Source organism: Euleptes europaea, chromosome 14, assembly GCF_029931775.1.
Source record: "Euleptes europaea isolate rEulEur1 chromosome 14, rEulEur1.hap1, whole genome shotgun sequence".
NCBI classification, from domain to species: Eukaryota; Metazoa; Chordata; class Lepidosauria; order Squamata; family Sphaerodactylidae; genus Euleptes; species Euleptes europaea.
In genome coordinates this window covers 27,478,013-27,497,217 of record NC_079325.1, presented here as the reverse complement: position 1 = coordinate 27,497,217, position 19,205 = coordinate 27,478,013, and the positions used below count along the sequence as shown (strand labels likewise).

The window sequence follows — 19,205 nt, the reverse complement described above, 5'->3', positions numbered from 1 at the left end:
ATCCCCAGGTGGCTATTTCCATTTTTAAAAAAAGAATATCTGATTATGAACCTCTCAGCATTTAATTTTTAAACTCCCTGCACAGATGTCAGAGAACACACTTGATTCTCACTCAGTGATGCTGAAGCGTATACCTCCTAGCCAGGACTCTGCTCCTTTAAATTCTTGTTACCCCTATGCTGAGGATGGGACTTAGGCACTCAGCAGGCCTGCTTTGCTATTTAGGTGCTCAGTTGAGTTCTGAACACTGCTGATGCAACATCAGTCATGTATAGGACTTGACCTCACCCTGCTATATAGGACCTGCTACCAATATTTGCTGACCAGAGTTTGAGGAAAAGGTTCTAGAGGCTCTCAGCCCAGCCAGCAACAAATTGTGTTGGCAAAAATTAATTTAGCCTAATTGAAATTTGGTCACAACTTTACAGCCACTATTCCTGGGAGGTGAGGGAAGAGATACAGGAGTTTCAAGCTCTGTCTACATCTCATTGGGTGTCTGTAAGAAATGATAAGTTCAAACTCCTCAGGACAAATAAGTGTTGTCTGCCTAGATGAGCCCTAAAAGCAGAGCCCATCTCTTCTTCCCCGTCCCCAACTTGCCTGTTTGATTTGCTCTTTCAGCTGTTCTGTTGTGAGGCCCAACGACCTCATTCCTCTTGCCCTGCACGCGCTCTGCAGCTCAGACACACTCAAGCCATTAACACCTTCCTTGGCAATCATCTGTGGACAGTAAAGAGAGATCAAGTTAACATCACTTCATTCCTTTGGAAACTGAAACCCTGTCCCTTTCTGCGACAGGCATACATCCTTGTGGGAAGCAAATATACAAGCCCTGTACTGGAACGAAGGGAGTACCAAATCATCTTTTTCTAGCAATGTGGGTGCTGGGACTGGGTCTTCCAACTGCTTAAGATGCATGCAGGTAAGCCTTGATTTTTAAGCACAGCTCTGCCATGAGGAATAAGCTCATAATGAATTGCCACCATAAATATTTTCATCTTTATTCAGAGCTGCAAATTTTGATTGGTAGATTAATCAGCTACAGTGAGAACATAATTGTTTTGAGAGTACAGAAAGAATTGTCAAAGAACTTGGGCTATTTCAGTCTAGAAGCACTGCACGTGTCTCTAAAAACAACCATGACCACCCCTTATTACCTAGTTTAAGGGCTCTTTAGTACAATGTGCTACATTTTGTAGCTTTTCACTGACCCTTTGTCCTGGTTTCTGCTTACTGGGCCTCTTAATGCCATTGGGGGATCTGTTCTGAACTCACAGCATGGTTTATTTAATTCATTTATACTCCACCTTTCTTCCCGATGGGGACCTAAACCAGCACACATCATTCTTCTCTCCCCTGTTTTATCCTCACAAGAACCCTGTGAGGTAGGTTAGGCTGAGAGAGGGTGACTGGCCTAAGGTTACCCAGCAAGCTTCCACAGCACAAGTGGGGATTTGAACCTGGCTCTCCCAGATACTACCCTGATACTCTTAACCACTACACCACACTGGTTCCCTATTGTATCCCTATTGTATTGGCTGGGCTGAGTTGGCTTCATAGCCTCATTCATTGCCTTTGGTTTAACGGCATTCATGTCACACAGGAGCTGGCCATTGAGTGTTTAAGGACACACATAAGTAGGTGGAACAAATATTTTGGCACAGAGGCATCTAGGTCATATTATACCATACACTAAAAGCACCTTGGAGATGCTAGATGTTCAGACCTTGTACTTCAGATTTTATTAACTGCAGCCTTTGTCTGGACAACACAGGCTTCCATATGACATCTTGTTGTACAGATGTGGAGAGATTTCATAACCTGTTCTTAAACTGACAGATGGTACTTGATGCTTTTACTACAAGACGACTGCTGGTATTCAAGGGCCCTGCTTTACATCTTCCTTTCCCTCCCAGATGGGACTGGAGATCACCTACAAACCTTTTCCTCTATGCATCTCTCTTAGAGTTGGGGCACAACTAAACCTATTGGACTCTGGATGCAAATGGCACATTAGAAGAGAGAACTGACTAAACAGGAAAGGAAGAAACCAGGGCTGTTGCGTTAACCAATATAGGAAAGGAAGAAACCAGGGCCGTTGAGTTAACCAATATAGGAAAGGAAGAAACCTGGGCCGTTGAGTTAACCAATATAGGAAAGGAAGAAGCCAGGGCTGTTGAGTTAACCAATATGTAAGTCTACCCTATGTATCTACGATGCCTTACTTCATCATCTACTTTAATAGACCTGAGCCTCATCAAAAGCTGGAAGCGGAGGAGGTTATTGGTTCCAATGGGTTGCAGCTCCAGAAGTTTGCAGAGGGCCACCAGCTGTGGCCTCTCCAAGTGTTCCAGGGTCAGTTCATCCTCAAACAGCTTGGAAAACTGTACGATCTCCTTGGTGCTGGGCTGTTGGCAGCTATGCCGAACCTATACAAGGCAATGGATGAGACTGCGGTGAGAATGTTAGTATCTTGGCCCTCCAGCCCCAACTAGCAGCTGAAGTAGAAAGAAGCCAGGTTCTTCAGTGTGCAAGGTGTTCCAACAAAGCGATGATGTCAATCATTTCTTGCTGAAAACCACCCTCCTCACCATTAAGAGACAAATTTCACAGTATGAACTTGCATGCATCTAAATTGATCATTCACTGGATTACTGGGAGGACTGGGGTTCTCAAATGCTTCTGTTGGCTCCATGAGATAAGCAGAAGGCAAAACTCTTGGCCAATTCATGACTCCATCATCAGAACATATATGATTTTCCAGTAAAGCAAAGGCATTTATAAACACTTTTACTTGAAATTTCCTTTTCAGTCTCAAGTGCTTGGTAAAACTTAATTGACCTGAAACCATTGTGTCTAGAAAATTCCTATACTGCCTCTCCAGCAAACTGCTTGCAGAAACTCACAAAGTACTTACCGTATATACTCGGGTATAAGCCGACCCGAGTATAAGCCGAGGTGCCTCATTTCACCCCAAAAATGGGGAAAAATTAGGCACCCACGTATAAGCCGAGGGGGAAATGCATCCCCCCCGCAGGCTTACCTGACCAAACTCCAGGCGCGCAGGCAGGCGGTGGCAGTGGCGGAGGCCCCCTCCCTGCGCGCAGGAGGCCCCGCAGGCCGCTCCTGGCCCGCAGGGAAGGCGAGCGGGCAAGCGGCGGCGGCCCCCTCCCTGCGTGCAGGAGGCCTCGCAGGGTCAGCTGGCAAGCGGGAGGACCGGCCCGGGTGAGGTGGGGGGTGAAGAAATCGCCACCGAGCAAAAGGCGCGATCGGGTTGGGGGGGGAGAAGCCGCCGCGCAGAAGGCGTGATCGGGTGGGGTGGGAGAAGGCGGGACAGCCCGCCCATCAGCTGACCGGCGGGAGCGCGCTGGGAGAGGGTCCGGCAGGCGAATTACCATATTGACCCGAGTATAAGCCACGGTGAGTTTTTTAAGCCAAAAATCATGGCTAAAAAACTCAGCTTATACTCGAGTATATACGGTACTGCTTCTTTTAAACCCCACTTCCACTCCCACTTGCTTCAGATAGTGTTAGGCCACCAAAATGTTCTTTGCCCACAGGAACCCTCTGATGGAGAGCAGCTAGTCTGCATCTACATTTTTGCTTGTGAGATGCTTTAATCTGAATAATGTGGGTCAACCTGCAGGAAGGCTGATCTAGGTAACATCCCATCACATGGTCAGAGAGGATGAGCTTCATGTCCATTCTATGAGGTCATAGTAAAACAACTTCTGGACACTTCCTAAGATATACTATTCTGTCTGATTTGCAAAGTTGTATGCATCTGTTTCATCGCCAAAAACAATCCAGATTTACGTCTCTTACAATCCAGCTGCTCTTAGCTCTTGCTAATGCTCTCTGTATCCTGCTTGCAAAAGTCCATGGATAGCATCAATGTGGCTGGCTTATATCCTGATGCAAGAGTTTTAGAAGGAAAAACTGCAGACAGTATATAGAACAACATTACAGTAGCAGGAAATCTCTTCACAGATCCAAAATGTTTGTTCTGTGCAGACATTGGGAGTACTAAATCCGAGTGTAAACATGCAAGCATTGAGAGACATCAATTCTAGTACTGTTAGTATATAAATTGTGCTTGCAGGGAATACTATCAACAGGAAAGGGGTGTGTATGGGTTTTATTTTATATCTGTAAAGAACGCCTTTTGGAGGATTGGAAGTCTCTAAAACTTACCTATTTACCTGGACCAAATCAGCTGCCTTATCTTGGTACTGAAGCTTGTCTAATTGTGAAGCTCATACCTTTTGAACGTATGAAGAGAATTGCTTGGTGGCTTCTCCTGTAGAGGCTTTGTTCCTTCTGGCCAGCTCTGTAATGGTCTCCTGCAGGAATTTGGCTATTTCCAACTTGGCACTCAGCTTCTTTCGCTGCTTTTCTTCCTTTTTTTTTTAATACAGAAGGGGAAATGATTATTCTTCACATTTATCTAGCACGTTGGAACATCTAAAGCCTTTCAGAAATTCTTACAAAAGTCCTGTAAGAGACCATTTTTATTATCTCCTCCCTCCTCACAACTGTGTCAATGTTCACTTGTTATTTCATAGTGAAAGGTCTTTATTATATTTTATCCTACTTTTGAAATAGGCTCTGACTGTGGCTCACTGGACTCAAGATGAATACAGCTGACCAAGTGTAACACAAATATTCTGCAGGGAAAAGATTCTCAACTGCAGCTGGATCCCAGCACAATGGAAGGGTACGGTGTTGCCTCCTACCCTCTCTTATGGCAGTACCATGCCAGACAACATCCCCAAAATGTCTTGGAAGGCGAGCTTATTGACATGTTAAAAGTAGGCACGTGTTAGACCAACTGTACACTGGGTGACAAAAGATGTGGGAAGATACTGCTTGGTCAGAGCTGGAGGCAAATGATTCCTAATAGCTCCTTGTCATGGGTTGTACTGTTGTGGGCACAGCAAGGCTCAGTGGCTGAGTCATTTGAGCCATTTTTAATACTGACCTTTTTGGATTCTGTTTCAAAGGTTGAGGGCAGCATCTCAGGAAACAGTTTCACAAATACAGGCAACAGGAATTCCATGAAGGGCACAATGATGAACACCAGGAAAGGAACCAGCCGGAAGAGATCAGCGGATGTTCTCAACAACTACAGAGGTAAGATGCACAAAGCAAATGTTTAAATTAAATTAAGTCGCGTTGCCCTTCCAGCATACAGTCGGAGTAAGCAAGCCACTCCTAGAGGGGTGATAGCAACAGAAGGATCGGGGCCTTTCAAGAAATGGCTCTGGAACTCCTTCCCCAGAGAAGCCTGCTTGTGTACCACCTTCTTGTTTTTAGGAAGCCAATCAAATAGTTTTGTTTAGGCATGGTTTTGTTCTCCTGTGGAGCTGGATGGCTTTTAGCTGGCTATCTTGTAGCTGCTGTTGGAATTTTTCTGTGGCTCAACTCTGCTAACTACGGTCTTTCAATGTTTTGAACGCTTGGAATGGAAAAATAGCCAACTTTCTCCTCCAGGGATTTTGAGGACAAAAAAGTTAAGATGTCTATAGTAACTCACACTGGCAGCACACGGTACTAAAGATGTAAATTAATTTGTTCAAACAAGGTAAACTTAGCTTTATGTATGCCATGAAATTACAAAGAAGAACTGGGCTATGAATTAGTGTAATGGATTTTGTTATGAGCTCCTTTCCTGGGGGCATCCAGCATAAGGACAGAAGACTGTTGCTGTATGTATTATTCTATTATGAAACAACAGCAACAGTTGGGAAAGCATTCTATCTGCTGTCTGCTTTAGCCAAAAATCCTGCTCCTTCCACCGTGTAATACAATATCATAGTGTAAACGTGAACAGGGCTATGTGGCCAGGCTGCCAGAATCACTGCCTCAGTTGGCTTGTTCCATCTTCCTATAAATATGGGATGACAACACTGTCTTAGGATTCTTTAGATCGCCCTCCCCCGGGCAACCATCATCCCTTCTGCTGAGAAACAAGCAGGACCAGAGGGACTGCCCATCTCTCCTATTTCGTAACAAGGCAGCCTTTTTCTCAGGCCTGAGTGTCGAGAGAAAGGCCATAAAGGCTACAGCAGAAGATGAATAAGTCTGAAGTGTGCGCAACTAGTAATGTGGCAGTTTTGAACCGGGATCAGTTGACAGACATTGTGGGGGTGGGGTGGAGGGAGAGTCAGGAGCCAGAATTCTCTTCCACATTTTTCATTGGCCATCAGATAGTGTACTGTCAGAAACAGAATTCTAGACATAGATGGTCTGATCCAGCAAAGCAGTTCTATGTTATCAGGCTAATGACAAGAACTTGGAAAGCCAAAGTAACGTTTCTTGCTAGGCAGACACATGGGCACAGGGTTAAGTTTGGAGACACATGGGCACAGGGCTAAGTTGGGAGACACATGGGCACAGGGCTAAGTTGGCAGTGCACCAGAAAACTTTCTGGTGCACTGGACCCAGCCAGGAAACCAACTCATTGCCCTTTCCCACAGCAACAGCATATATGTAGAAGGAACTGAAAATGCTGCTCCTTGTAAATTTCTCTGAACTTGAGAAGCATCTTCTTCCCCTCTTTTCACAACTGGGGTGGGCCTGACTGGCAGACAACTGCACAGTGCAGCATAGGACTCGTTCCTCAAAAAACAGTGCCTGAGTCCATGACTACCATCAATAATGCAGAGCAGTTTGAGATGCAGGGCTGGGTTCGAATGCAGAGTGTGGAAACAATAACAAGGAGACAATAACAAGGAAGCCTTTAGTTTCCAGGCTGATCTGGGAAGCCCATTAATCTCTCTGTCAGGTAGGGCTGCCCCTGCTCCCAGCACACACACCCCTCAGAGTGGTACAACATAGATGTGTCCAGCCATGATTGATTGGTGTGTGCTGCCATGCACTGTTGTCACGTGGCCTATAGGCAGACAGACTGGAGAACGTGGAGAGCAGCGGCCCTGCCGTTGCATAGAGCTCCAACAGCCAATCCGTTTGCTTTGACTGTGGGTAGGATGACTATTAATTGAAGAGGTTGGGAGAAGCTGGTTGTTGTACTAATCTCCATGGAAGATGTTAATCTCTGCTCACCCTTCGCCTTTCTCTCCTGGTGAGGACCTGCCCATGCAACAGTCTCCACACCATCCTAGCAGCAACTTTTGTGTCGATCCAAAGCAAGTGGAACCCGTTATAGTAGTGTTTCAGTTCATCCACGATCCTCTGCCGCAGTGATTTCTTGGGGGCAGCAGGCTCTGGGCCTTTGACTGGAACACTGACCACCTCAGTGTCCTTCTTTTCAGTGCTTTGCTTAAGCTGGGGTTTGTCCTGAGCCTCTTGGTGCCTGTAAGCCGAAGAGTGAAGCAGTCGTATGGGCTGCGTTAGCGAGTGAGGTAGTCCGATGCCCTGCTGCGTGCCGCACAGTAGCTGCTGGCACTCGGAGTCCTTCAGGTATGTTCGATTAAGGTGGGAGTCTACCAGCTGAACAACTGCAATGGAGGGGGGAAAGGGGGAGCAGCTGGAGTGTACAAGCAGGTGGGGTCCCCTGAAAAAAAAAAAAAGGGAAGAGTTCACAGTCACTGACTGGTGCCAGAGGGGCATAAATTTTGTTTGGTCTGGTAGCCAACCAAAGTTCTGTGGTCACTACTTCGTGATCCGGTGAGTGCTTTTCACCCTTTTTCAGATTTACATGGCATTGAATTACATTTATTTGGGTAAGGAGGAAATAATACCTTTCTCCTTTCAAAGTTGGCAAACACGGTCACTTTACTTATATGGATTTTCTAAAAAAACAAGTTTTCAGTTCTTACCTGGATCTGGCTATTGCAAGGAATATATTACAGCTGTAGATGGCCATGTTGCCCTGGAGTTGGTCTGGTCTATGGCCTAACACAGAAGGAGAATTTTTTTTAAAAAACTCTCAGCTGGCTTTTAAAAAAAACATTAACTCAATTAACACAGCAATAAACTACGTAAGTACAAAACCATTAATCTGGCCAATACTATTACAGTCTTCAATTACAGCCTCCGCCACAAAATGGGAAGCATCCGGATTGTCAGAGATAGAGGTGTCATCTGTTACTATCATTGTAGCCAGATACAAAGGATTAAAGACCACTTTGCACACAACACAGTAGCAGGAGTATGCTTCCTACTTCAGGGAGCCACTGCCTGTCCCTACACCTGGCACAGTGTGCTTGAAAACATGTTTGATGTTGTGAATTGCCCTAGGTTAGCATTGGAGGAGGAGGACCTGCCTCCAGTGCCACCCTGGCAGATGTCGACTGCGTGGCGGGTTCCTCAGTGCCTCCTTGAAGGGAACCTTTGCCAGCACCAGTGCTGCCCCCTGAGCCAGCATGGACCCAGCTGCTGCAAGACCTGCCATGATCTTCCCCAGAAGCAGAGAAAGCAAAGAACTAATGCCGAAGCCTGGACCAGGCGCAGAAGTGTATGACTAGCAGCCCAAAGCCTCCCCAGAGGAAACCAGTGAGTCATTGCAGGATCTGGGCCCTGCTGCTCCTCATTAGTAGAGGAGCCAACTCAGCATGCCAGATGAGCTTAATGCAGGACCCAGTATCACCTGTAGGGATACTCCCTCTATAAGGCTAGTGATGCTTAAGCCAGTGTGGGATCAAAGTGTCTGCAACCTTGCTTTTGCACCGGACTGCTGGATCCCACCTGCCAGGTATTGTTACTGAAAAACTCTGCGGTCGCCCAGGGCCTTGCCTCCAGCCTGAGGATCAGGATATACACAACATGTTACTACATGCAAAATGTTTAAGTATAGATGTTTTAAAGACCATTGAATTAGCAGTAATACAACTTTAAGAATATGAATGTCTTGATTGTAAATTCCTGGATTTTAACCATGCTTTGTGGGGGGGGGGAGTTTTTTTGTATATTTTATTCCTTGTGTTTAGTAGTTGTATTTCTGGATTATCTGTAGTATTCCAATTGTTGCTTATTTGTACAACTTGTTACAGATACTTTCAAAAATCTTAACTTGGCTCTACTCAGTCTCTTGTGGATAGAAGGGTTTTTTAAGGATGTAGTAGGAAGGGAGAGGTGAAGAAGCTGTATCCCACAACAGTAAATCCTTCCATGTGTAGAAATTATAGGGGGACCCAAGCCCATATAAAAAAGGTTTAAAAATATTTAGGTGGACACCATATTATTCACAGGTTACATTTGTCTCTATGTAATCTTCCTGATTCCTTGTAATGATGCAGAAAGTGAAATTATGCTGTACAAAGATCATTAATTTCTTCTGAGGGTGTTTACAAAGATTGGCTAATCCTTGGCAAGTGACTCAAGTACTGTTACTAGTGCCATGAGGTCCTAATGTACTTTCTCCACCAAACAGACCATATTAACATAGAGGATATCAAGCTTTTTATGGGTTATCCATTAAAGCTTCTCTGTATTGTTATTCTTGTGTGTGTGGTGTAAAGTGACAAGTATTCGCTGCTTAAGATGGGTCAAGAGAAGGTTACATGTTAACTCACAAGTAAGTTCTACAAATTTCACTGAGACACAGATCCTAATAATTTTGCATAACCTTACCAGTAAAAAAAAGTTTCTTCCTTAATCCTATATTGGGCACTATTTAATGGGGTCTAATGACACAGGCATAATAAGAATAGTCAAAGTGTCAAATGGGAATATTTCCCCCATGTTACATATTGAGTAATTGTTGTAATTAAGAATAATGGACTATAAACTAAGGAAGTTTGGGTTTAAATGTCCACTTTGCCATGAAGTTCACTAAGTGACCATAGGCCAATCACAGACTCTCAACCTCATAGTTATGAGGGTAAAATATAAGCACTCATGTATTTTTATTTATTTTATTAGATTTATATCCCGCTCTTTCCTGACTACAGTCAGACTCAGGGTGGCTACCAACAGAGATAAACATTAAAAAAATATGTACCATAAACGTTAAACCTTAAATTGTGATGGGTGAAGTTAGAAATGGCAGGTTGTGATATAAATATCTAAAATAATCAAACAGAAATACAGATTTGCTGACTAGACCGGAGGAGGGAAACTCAGGTGATGACAGTTTCAAACAGGAAGGCTAGGTACCAAGACTTCTAAGTTCTCAAACTATTTCCACTAGGGTAGACTTTTACACAACATCACAGGTCCATATTAACCAGCTGGCAGTTGCTAACCCAAGCCCAACAACTCTCCTTCACATCTGAGTGGATGACAAATCACACCAAGAAGTCCACCCGGAGAAGATGAGAACCATGTACGTTGTCCTTGAGATCCTTAGAGGAAAGGCAGGATAAAAATCCAGTACATTACTATCTGGTCTAGCATTCTTTTCCCAATAGCATCCAGCCCTCCTTCCTATGTAGGGCAATTTTATTCCACACTTCCTCCACAATAACTTCATTTCTCCTTTAGCTAGTGTGGTATAGTGGTTAACATCTGGGAGACCTGAGTTGAAATTCCCACTCATGCCATGGAAGCTTGCTGGGTGACCTTGGTCCAGTCACACTCAGCCTAACCTACCTCAGAGAGTCGTTGTGAGGATAAAATGGAGGAGAGAAGAGTGCTGTAAGCCGCTTTGGGTTCCCACTGGGGAGAAAGGCAGGGTACAAACGAACTGAGTAAACAAAATAAATTTTATCCTTACAACAGCCCTGTGAAGGAGGTTGGGCCAAGCATGTGTGTGACTGGCCCAACATCACACAGCAAACGTTATGGTACAATGCGGATCTGAACACAGGTGTCTCAGGTCCTAATTCAACAACTGAACTCACTACACCGCAACGCTCCTAAGCAGAAAAGCTCATACCCTACCAGAAAATATTTTTGTTAGTCTTTAAGGTGTTACTGGACTCTTGCCCTTTTTGACTACTGCAAACAGACTAACACGGCTACCCACTGTGAATTAGCTCCTAAGCAGGACATGAAAATAATAGGCATCCCTTGTATTTCTGTATACATGAGTTCGATTTAGTTATCACATTTTACAGCATTGGGGTTTTTTTAGTTTTTTTGAATTTTCTCATATAAACTCATCAAACATAACATAAACAGTTCCTATCAATCTCATAGCTGTTAACTTTATTTCAACTTCCCCCCTTCCCACCTCTATCCTTTTAATATCTCTACATTCCCCTTTATATTAAATTTCTAATTCTTTATATTTATCTCATTTAATCTTTACAGTAGTCTACTTATCATCACATTCTACACTTTAACTATTAACTGTTTCATCTTTTCTAAATAAACTGAATTAGATTAAGACATATCCTTCAACTTCTCCCATATTGAGTTCATTTTCACAATATATCGCGCATGCCTCCCGTTCTCTCTCAAATTCTTCATTTTCTTTTTGATTCACTGAAGCAGTTAAGTTTTGCCATTTCTGCTAGTTCAAACATTTTGTTGGTCCGGTCCTTTTTTTGTCATTTTACAGCATTGGTGGGGACATTCCCCTCCTCGCGGTGCTTCAGCCCCTCTTGCAGCAGGCACCCTGGTTCCTTGCTGCACTGAGTTCTTCACTTAGGCTTGCCTGTCCATAGGCCCCATCACCCTTCTCCAGCGGGCGGAAAACCTGCTCTGGACTCCAACCCCGTCACAGAGCCCTTCCACACACCCCTAATGTTAGTCTTTTAAGGTGCTACCGGACTCTTGCTCTTTTCTACTACTGCAGACAGACTAACACGGCCACCCACTGTGAATTACCTCATGCCAAGCATTCAAACAATCTCTTACCTCCTTCCCCGATATTTTCCCTCCACCCGCAAACGGGCCAATTCGGCCCCAGATTCTTCCGGGACAGCTGACTGTTCCCGTGAGACCCCGCGCCCACTGACAACAAGGGGACGCTCTGCTTTCAGACGTGTCAACTCTATGGTCGTCCCCGACAGCGGAGGTTGGGAGTTTGCCATTTCGAGGCGTAGCCAATAGGAACGCAGCCCTGGGAGAGGTAGGCGGTGCCTGGCTTCAGGATAGGCGGATGGGAGTATGGGGGAGGGGATTGTTTCTCTTTGAGGGCGAAAGGAAAGGGCGAAGAGCGAGGAGGGGGACTGCGCGTGCGCAAGGTTGGCTTGGGGGGGGGTTTTGCGAGTTGGTTTGATGGGAAATCGTCTGGATGGGTGAGACGTCACTACCTCTTACCTCTTGATTCAAGGCGGGTCGTCATGGAAACATTCTTTTGGGAGTAAAGGACCAGAAGTGAGTGAGAATAGCATGATTTAATCAGGTTGCTAGTTTCTTTGTTTATAAATAACACTTTACTGATGTTTCCAAAATAACAGAAAGCAAACAAACAAACAAACAAAAAACAATATTTTTTTAAAAATACGAAAGTTAAACCACTGTAAAGAACCCATACAAACGTTTTATCATGCTTAACAAAATATGACTCCCCCCCCCCCAAAGTAAATATTCAACGGAACTAAAAGGCACAATGTATAGGTTTGTGAAACCCCTGGAGGCTGGGGTATAATGCCATAGAGTCCACCGTCCAAAGCAGCCATTCTCTGCAGGAGAACTGATCTCTTACTTGGAGACCAGTTGTAATTCCAGGAGATCTCCAGCCACCACCTGGAGACTGACAACCCTAACAAGGTGGTTATTTTATTTATTCCAAATATTTGTAGCTCACTGCTCTCATTGTATGGGTTTCTACAGTGACTTAAAACAATTGGAGGATATCAAGTAACTGAATATGAAAAACTGCATCCTTAAAACCCTCTCCCTAAAACCCACTGCAATAAAATCAGGAAAAAGGGTGTGAGAAATCTCTAATCATAGGAGCAGCAAGGGGGAAACGTGGGGAAAGGTGTAGTTGGGTTTAAAAAAATTGACAAGCAAATTCTAAGAGGAGGGTTTTTTCTTGTTGCTTAAAATCAAAGAAGCTTGGTGCTAGGCAAGTGGGTGTGGGGAGAAAATTTCAGCCTGAAGGAGCTGCTGTAGAGAGGGCCCTGTCAGAAGTGACTACACACCTTACCTTTGAAAGAGGGAGTACAAAGAGCATATGTTGTAGCTGATGGGCAGGCTCATATAGAAAACAGTGTTTTAGATATCTTGGTGCCAGACAGCTTATGGCTCTAAAGATAATAACCAGCACTTTGAATTGTGCCTGGAGCAGATGGGCAGCCGATGGCCACATATCTGAATATGTACAGAGTTCCTTTTTAAGGGAGCCATTTTCTGTTTATTAAGAAGCAAATAAATCCATACACGTAAATAGATTTTAAAGGAATAGTGATGTTAGTCTGTAGCAGTAAAATAGATAGCATGGTATGAGCCTGCAAATTTTTGTTCTGAAGTGAGTCCCACAGCCCCAAGTAATCCCGTGTAAATGTACTTAGCATTGCAGGTAAAGAGACCTCTGATACCTTACAAATGATCTTATTGCAGGAGTTTGCATGATGCAATATGTTCTGACCTATGACTTAGAAAAGGAAATCAGCTGGGATGGAAGAAAAATGCTGAAAACTACTTAGCAGAGTGAGGTAAGGTGCAGAAGGGTTCAGAGTTTACCTCCGCTTACATTATAAGTCTTTTGTTTTTTTTAAAAATAGACTTCTTCTCCCATCTCCTGCTTGAGGATCCTGGGAACAGAGGGGAAAATCACAGAAAAAATGTTTTTACTCTCCTATATGTGTAATACTCTGCATGGGAAAATGGCTTTCTCATCTCTCTGAAAGGTGGCAGACAGGAGAGTCCCTTGGGTAAAAGGAGTACAATCCTTGAGAACGTTATCCCTGTTGGATCGGGTGGAGGTGTTACAGGTATAAAATGTTTCTCCCATTAAAATCAATGGAAACTAATAAAGAACAGAATAAATACAACAAATGTGTAACATCTTTCATAAAGAACTTACAGAATTAAATTAAATTCCACATTTTTGGTGTACATTGAAAGTGGGCAGTGTTTTATTTTAACATCCGAAGGGGTGTGCATTTTGACATTGAAAATAATTGGAACACCAGCCACTCCAGTGTGGATTGGGCAAGCGTTATTGATGCACTTGCCAGGGAGTGGTCAGGTTGACAAGATGGCTAGTGCCCTGGTATTTTCTGGTTGTACAGCAATTTTAAAACACTTTGCAAAGTGGTCCCTTCTTCCATTCTTTTTGAACTACTTGGGATTGCAAAGATATGAATCAAGGAACCAAAAGGTGATTAAAGTGTGTGGGGGAGTTATTAATTAAAGGACCAGGGAAGCATAAGCTGATACATCTGGAGGACTTTTCTTTGTAAGTACTTGCATGTCATTTTTAGTTCTGAAGATACACAACAGTGAAAGTACACTAATGAGAAATCACTCTCCCCCAGGACTGAAACTGCTCTGAATGTATCAAAAACAAGCACACTGCATAAAATTCTCTACAATTAACAGAAGCACGAAGGCAGGATAAAGTTGACTGACACTGATTTTAATGTTGCTGTTATCAGATTGGAAAGGCTTCTGGGATTTAGAGAGCACAGCAGGGAGGGGAATCAGGCAAGCAGGCAGATTTCCCTGGGTGGCTTTCTGGGGACAGATCTGAGAACACCCTTGCCACTTAGGCTGTTACTGTGTGGATAGTCATTGCATGATTGTAATGGGAATATAATGCTACGCTAAATGCCAGGGAGAACTGCAGATGTAATTCCACTGCCATTGTGGAATACCACTGACAGCAGAAAAACAATGCAAGAGCAGTGCTAAAATATGCCAGTGCAGAAAGGACCCAGGTTGACAGGAGCTGAATCCTTCTTCCTGTATCCCCATGCCTGTTATCCAAGGTAGGTTGTTTTTTTTAGAGTTGCCAGCTGGCCTGGAGAAAAATACCTTGGCTCTTTGTGGTGGAAAGTGCCGTCAAGTCACAGCTGACTTATGGCAACCCCATACGGTTTTCTAGGCAAATGATGTTCGGAGGTGGTTTGCCATTGCCTGCCTCCGCGTGGGCTGAGAGAGTTCTGAAAGAACTGTGACTGGCCCAAGGTCACCCAGCAGGCTTCATTGAGGAGTGGAGAACTGAGCCTGGTTCTCCATATTAGAGTCTGCTACTCTTAAACACTACCCCACACTGGCTCTCCAAAAAATAGTGGTGTGGCTCTTACACAACAGACAACTGTGTGTGTAAAGTGCTTTCAAGTCACAGCTGACTTATGGCAATCCAATAGGGTTTTCAAGGCAAGAGACTAACACAGGTAGTTTGCCATTGCCTTCCTCTGCATAATCTGGTTCTTTAGTAGAGGCTTAATGGAATGTTATTTACTGAGTAATTTTACTTAGCTTCATGCTGTGAAAAACTTCAGCTGCCTATTTCCACACATTCTATTAAAGAGACAGGACATTATTCTCAGGGCATTTAGAAACCTTAGTTCAAATTCTGGAAATGAGCCATGTGGGGAGAAGAGTGCCCTAAGTGATGGGATGAGAATGTAGAGTAATGGGGAGAGTTCAACTCCCTTATTTATGTGCTACTTTTTGTGTAAAAATTAGACCTTATCCCTGCTTTACATGTGAATGGGGCAGACACTTAATAAGTTAATATAGCTACACCGATCACCTCCTATTTTGGCCCACAGTGCTGGTTATGACAGCAGTAGTTCACATCTTGTTGGCCTCTTGCTGGATCTAGAAACCATCGTCCAGTTTTCCCCTGCCATTGAATCTTCACCCTATGTTTCAGCTGCTCTTAAAACCATTGTGAACTCATTCTAAGCCTGATCTTTATCCATCCTAAACAGATCAGAAAGCTTTATTTTTTCTTCTTCTATGAGTTAGGCTACAGATTAGATCTACATCACTCAAGATCTAACAGCTGGCTAAAATAATGTTTGAATAGTGACTTATCTGCTTTGGAAGTTAATGGATCCCCTATTCATAAGTCAGCTGTTCCACAATGCTTTCTACAGTGATATGGATTCATCATCAATTCAACTGTACTTTGTTGTTAGCCACAGTAACCTATAACACAGGTGTGACATAATGTGCTGTTGCAAAACATGAAATAACTGAACATTCTTTAATTTTTGAAGCAACAAGTCTAAGTTCATGGCTGTCAGTATGGTGTGGTGGTTACAGCAGGGGAGGGGGAGCACCACACAATGACCTGCTGTAATCATCCTTTCCCTGGGCCCCATACACTTTCCCAAAACGTGCTTTGCCCTGAGCACAGTCTAAGCACATTATCATGCTGCCTGGATGGGAAGGTATGTATTTTCAAAGGTCCCACCAACACTGGTGCCATTTTCATGCTGTCAGCCCGTTTAGGGAAATGACATTTGCTGCGTTGAGTCCAAGGAGATGGGGTGGTAGTGGTTTGAAATGTTTTAAATACATAAATTAAATGGCTGGTGCGAGGTCCTGATGGAAAAAAAACTTCGCAGAGAACGCCTGTGGGGAAGCTCCATTGCCAGTGTGCATCTCTCTGCATTCACAGCAGCAATGAACAGAACCTGAAGAATCCTCACCCTGCAGATCTGCCAACAAAACCTTTTTTCTGCCACCTCCCACTCCTGTGCTAAAAGGAACTACTGGCTGAGGTTATATGCTCATTTTGAGAGGATGACATGCACCAACAGTAACGAAGGGATCCTTTGGCAACAGAATTGGAAAATGCACAGAGACCTGGACTATGGTGATATAAGAGACAATTTTATTGAGGGGGAATAACTAATGACACTAATTCATTTACAATAACACCAGGTGTACAAAAGCAGTACCAATACCCACAGCTGCTGCTACCCACACAAGCTTTCCCCTCCCTCCAGCAGCCATTTCTGACCCCACGAAAGTTTATTCCTGGAGTTTAAGCACCTGTGGGGAGTAACAGCCACACAGGATGAGAAGCTGTAGGGGGCAAAATTGTTCCCTTGGATGTTTATCCTCTGCCCCACTGCAGCCTCCCAACCTGCAGTTCCCAGGGCTCCGTTATGCTCGTGTGATAAAAAAACAACCAGAATGGTTGTGTGCCTCCTCCTATGGTAGACCTCTACTTCAAACCCTGGAGAGCTGCCAGAGTAGACGATATTTGGTAGACCAATGGACTGACTTGGTATAATACAGCTTATATGTTCAAGGAGATCAGAAGAGGAGACTCTTCTAGGTCACCTCCAATTTTGATGGCATGTCGTAATTTAAAAAATGTGCTTCTAAATAGAAGAAGAGTTGGTTTTTAAATGCTGACTTTCTCTGCCACTTAAGGGAGAATCAAACCGGCTTACAATCACCTTCCCCTCCCCACAACAGACACCCTGTGAGGTAGGTGGGGCTGAGAGAGCTCTAAGAGAGCTGTGACTTGCCCGAGGTCACCCAGCTGGCTTCATGTGTAGGAGTGGGGAAACAAATCTAGTTCGCCAGATTAGCCTCTGCTGCTCATGTGGAGGAGTGGGGAATCAAACCCGGTTCTCCAGATCAGACTCCACCGCTCCAAGCCACCATTCTTAACCACCACACCACGCTGGCTCTCCTATACATCCTATTATTGTACAATCCCAAACCTAGATAAGACAAATACCTTATTTGCTTGTGAGCTGCACTGGAATGTAACAGGAATGTTGAGATGTCCACAACGTGCACTGAGCAACTGGTAGAATCTTTCATCTCTCGTCTGATAATATGTTTCCTTTCCTTGCTACTTGATCATGTTTTATTAGCTGTTGCTTCTGGAAACAGGCATTGTCATTCTCCTATCTCCCCACCCCCAATACTGTTGTATTTTATTTTGGCGTCTGCCTATGCTACATGTAAATACAATTTAGTTCCTCTCCTCTCCCCTTCTACCCTGTGAGTGGATACAAGAGATTTGATGCACATGCTTCCTTCAGATGCTTTGCATTTGGACAACAGTGGAATGAATTGCAAATAACTCTCTGCACATCTTCCATCCAAAATGTTATTAGAAACTATTGTATGTATTCTCAGACTCTTGCCGATGCCAAATCCCAGCTGTTAAAATCAGAAATGCAGAGAGAAAGACACACACTGTAATCGATCCACCAGAATCTTGCTTGTTCCTTGTCTTTATGTAATGCATTAGTAATTAAATGCAATTTTAAAGGCATCCTCCACATCCCAGTGCTCTGTGAATTTTCGTTTAAAGAGAATGTAAACAAATGTGGCACAGCTTGGCCAGCCTAAGCCCTAGCTTCTTATCTTTGCTACATTCTATAACAAGCACACGTTTCTAATGTTAGCAGCAAAAGAAAAATCTAACTCAGGCATTCAGCCAGTTCTTTATTACTGTTTCAAAATGGCATACATTCAGTAATCCAGTATTAGTGGTGGCTGCTCTGCTCACCCCCTCCCATTTATTTACTATGAGTTTTTTGTCCGGTCTAATCTGAGTGGGTTACAATAAACTGAAAAACACAAATGAGAAACCAACATTATAAATTGAACAAAGAAATCAAAGACTTAAAGGCCTCCATCCCATTTCCATGTCTGTTCTTTCTCATCTACTCTCAAGCATCTCTGAGGGGACCACTCTTCCGTCTCTCCCAAAGCAGATGTAGTACAAAAATGCTCCTAGGACCCCAATGACAAGAACAATCTCTCATTTTTACTCTGGTGGTGGGAGAAGCTGTTCCAGAGCAGCTCCTTCCTGCGCTGCCACATTCCCCCACATTTTATTTAATTCAGGTATAGCCCATCTTTCTCACAGAGATTCAAGGCAGATTATAGACTACACAGATAGCAAAAGTAATCATACAGTACACAACATTGGATGGATAATGCAATAGGACTAGGAGTACAAAATTAAATGACAATATGTACAGCCTACTGCCCAGGCCGGCATAGTGTGAGCAATGCAGAATGTGGGATTACAAAAGTACAAGCAATGCAATGTCCATTCCCTACTTCACATCTCCCAACAGAGAAATTAATATGCAGAACCATACTGCCTGCTGTGCTAGTTTTCTACCTGTAGCTGTGCTTTTAAAATATGGAGGAGCATTCAAAAATAGGATGCCCCACTGGATGTTCTAGTGTCTTACCCAGCAGCCAAACCCAAGTAGTGAGGCTAGAAACTTATCCGGAATTCTACCACCTCCTGCAGTAGAGTGTAAAAAGACATTCCAATGCACTGAAACAGTACTGAATCCCCTTTCACCATTCTGATTTTCTTCTCACTCTAGAGTTCCTCCTTTCCCCCAGTAGGCAATATCCCATAGAATAATACTCCTCTACTCTCTAACTTTCAAAATCCTCCATCACACAAGAACACAGCAAACATCCAAAATTGTATTTATTATTATAATAATTGT

The 19,205-nt window shown here is 43.7% G+C and overlaps 1 protein-coding gene across 1 annotated transcript; it reads right to left on the bottom strand.

Annotated features, from left to right (window-relative positions):
• Window positions 1–7,050: 7,050 nt before the first annotated feature.
• On the bottom strand, window positions 7,051–16,698 carry LETM2 (leucine zipper and EF-hand containing transmembrane protein 2). The gene is made up of 3 exons (XM_056860555.1): window positions 16,690–16,698; window positions 7,782–7,857; window positions 7,051–7,516 (listed from the first exon to the last, which is right to left on the bottom strand). The coding sequence occupies exons 2-3, from the start codon at window positions 7,826–7,828 to the stop codon at window positions 7,051–7,053; spliced, it is 513 nt and encodes a 170-aa protein (XP_056716533.1). The 5' UTR covers window positions 7,829–7,857; window positions 16,690–16,698.
• Between the last annotated feature and the right edge of the window lie 2,507 nt (window positions 16,699–19,205).

What these genes read in the sequence shown, in the direction of transcription:
- LETM2 (XM_056860555.1), bottom strand. Translation starts at nt 7,828, where the DNA reads ATGGCCATCTACAGCTGTAATATATTCCTTGCAATAGCCAGATCCAG. An exon ending in CTTGCAATAGCCAGATCCAG is followed by an intron (nt 7,517 to 7,781) that starts GTAAGAACTGAA and finishes TTTTTTTTTCAG; the next exon opens with GGGACCCCACCTGCTTGTAC.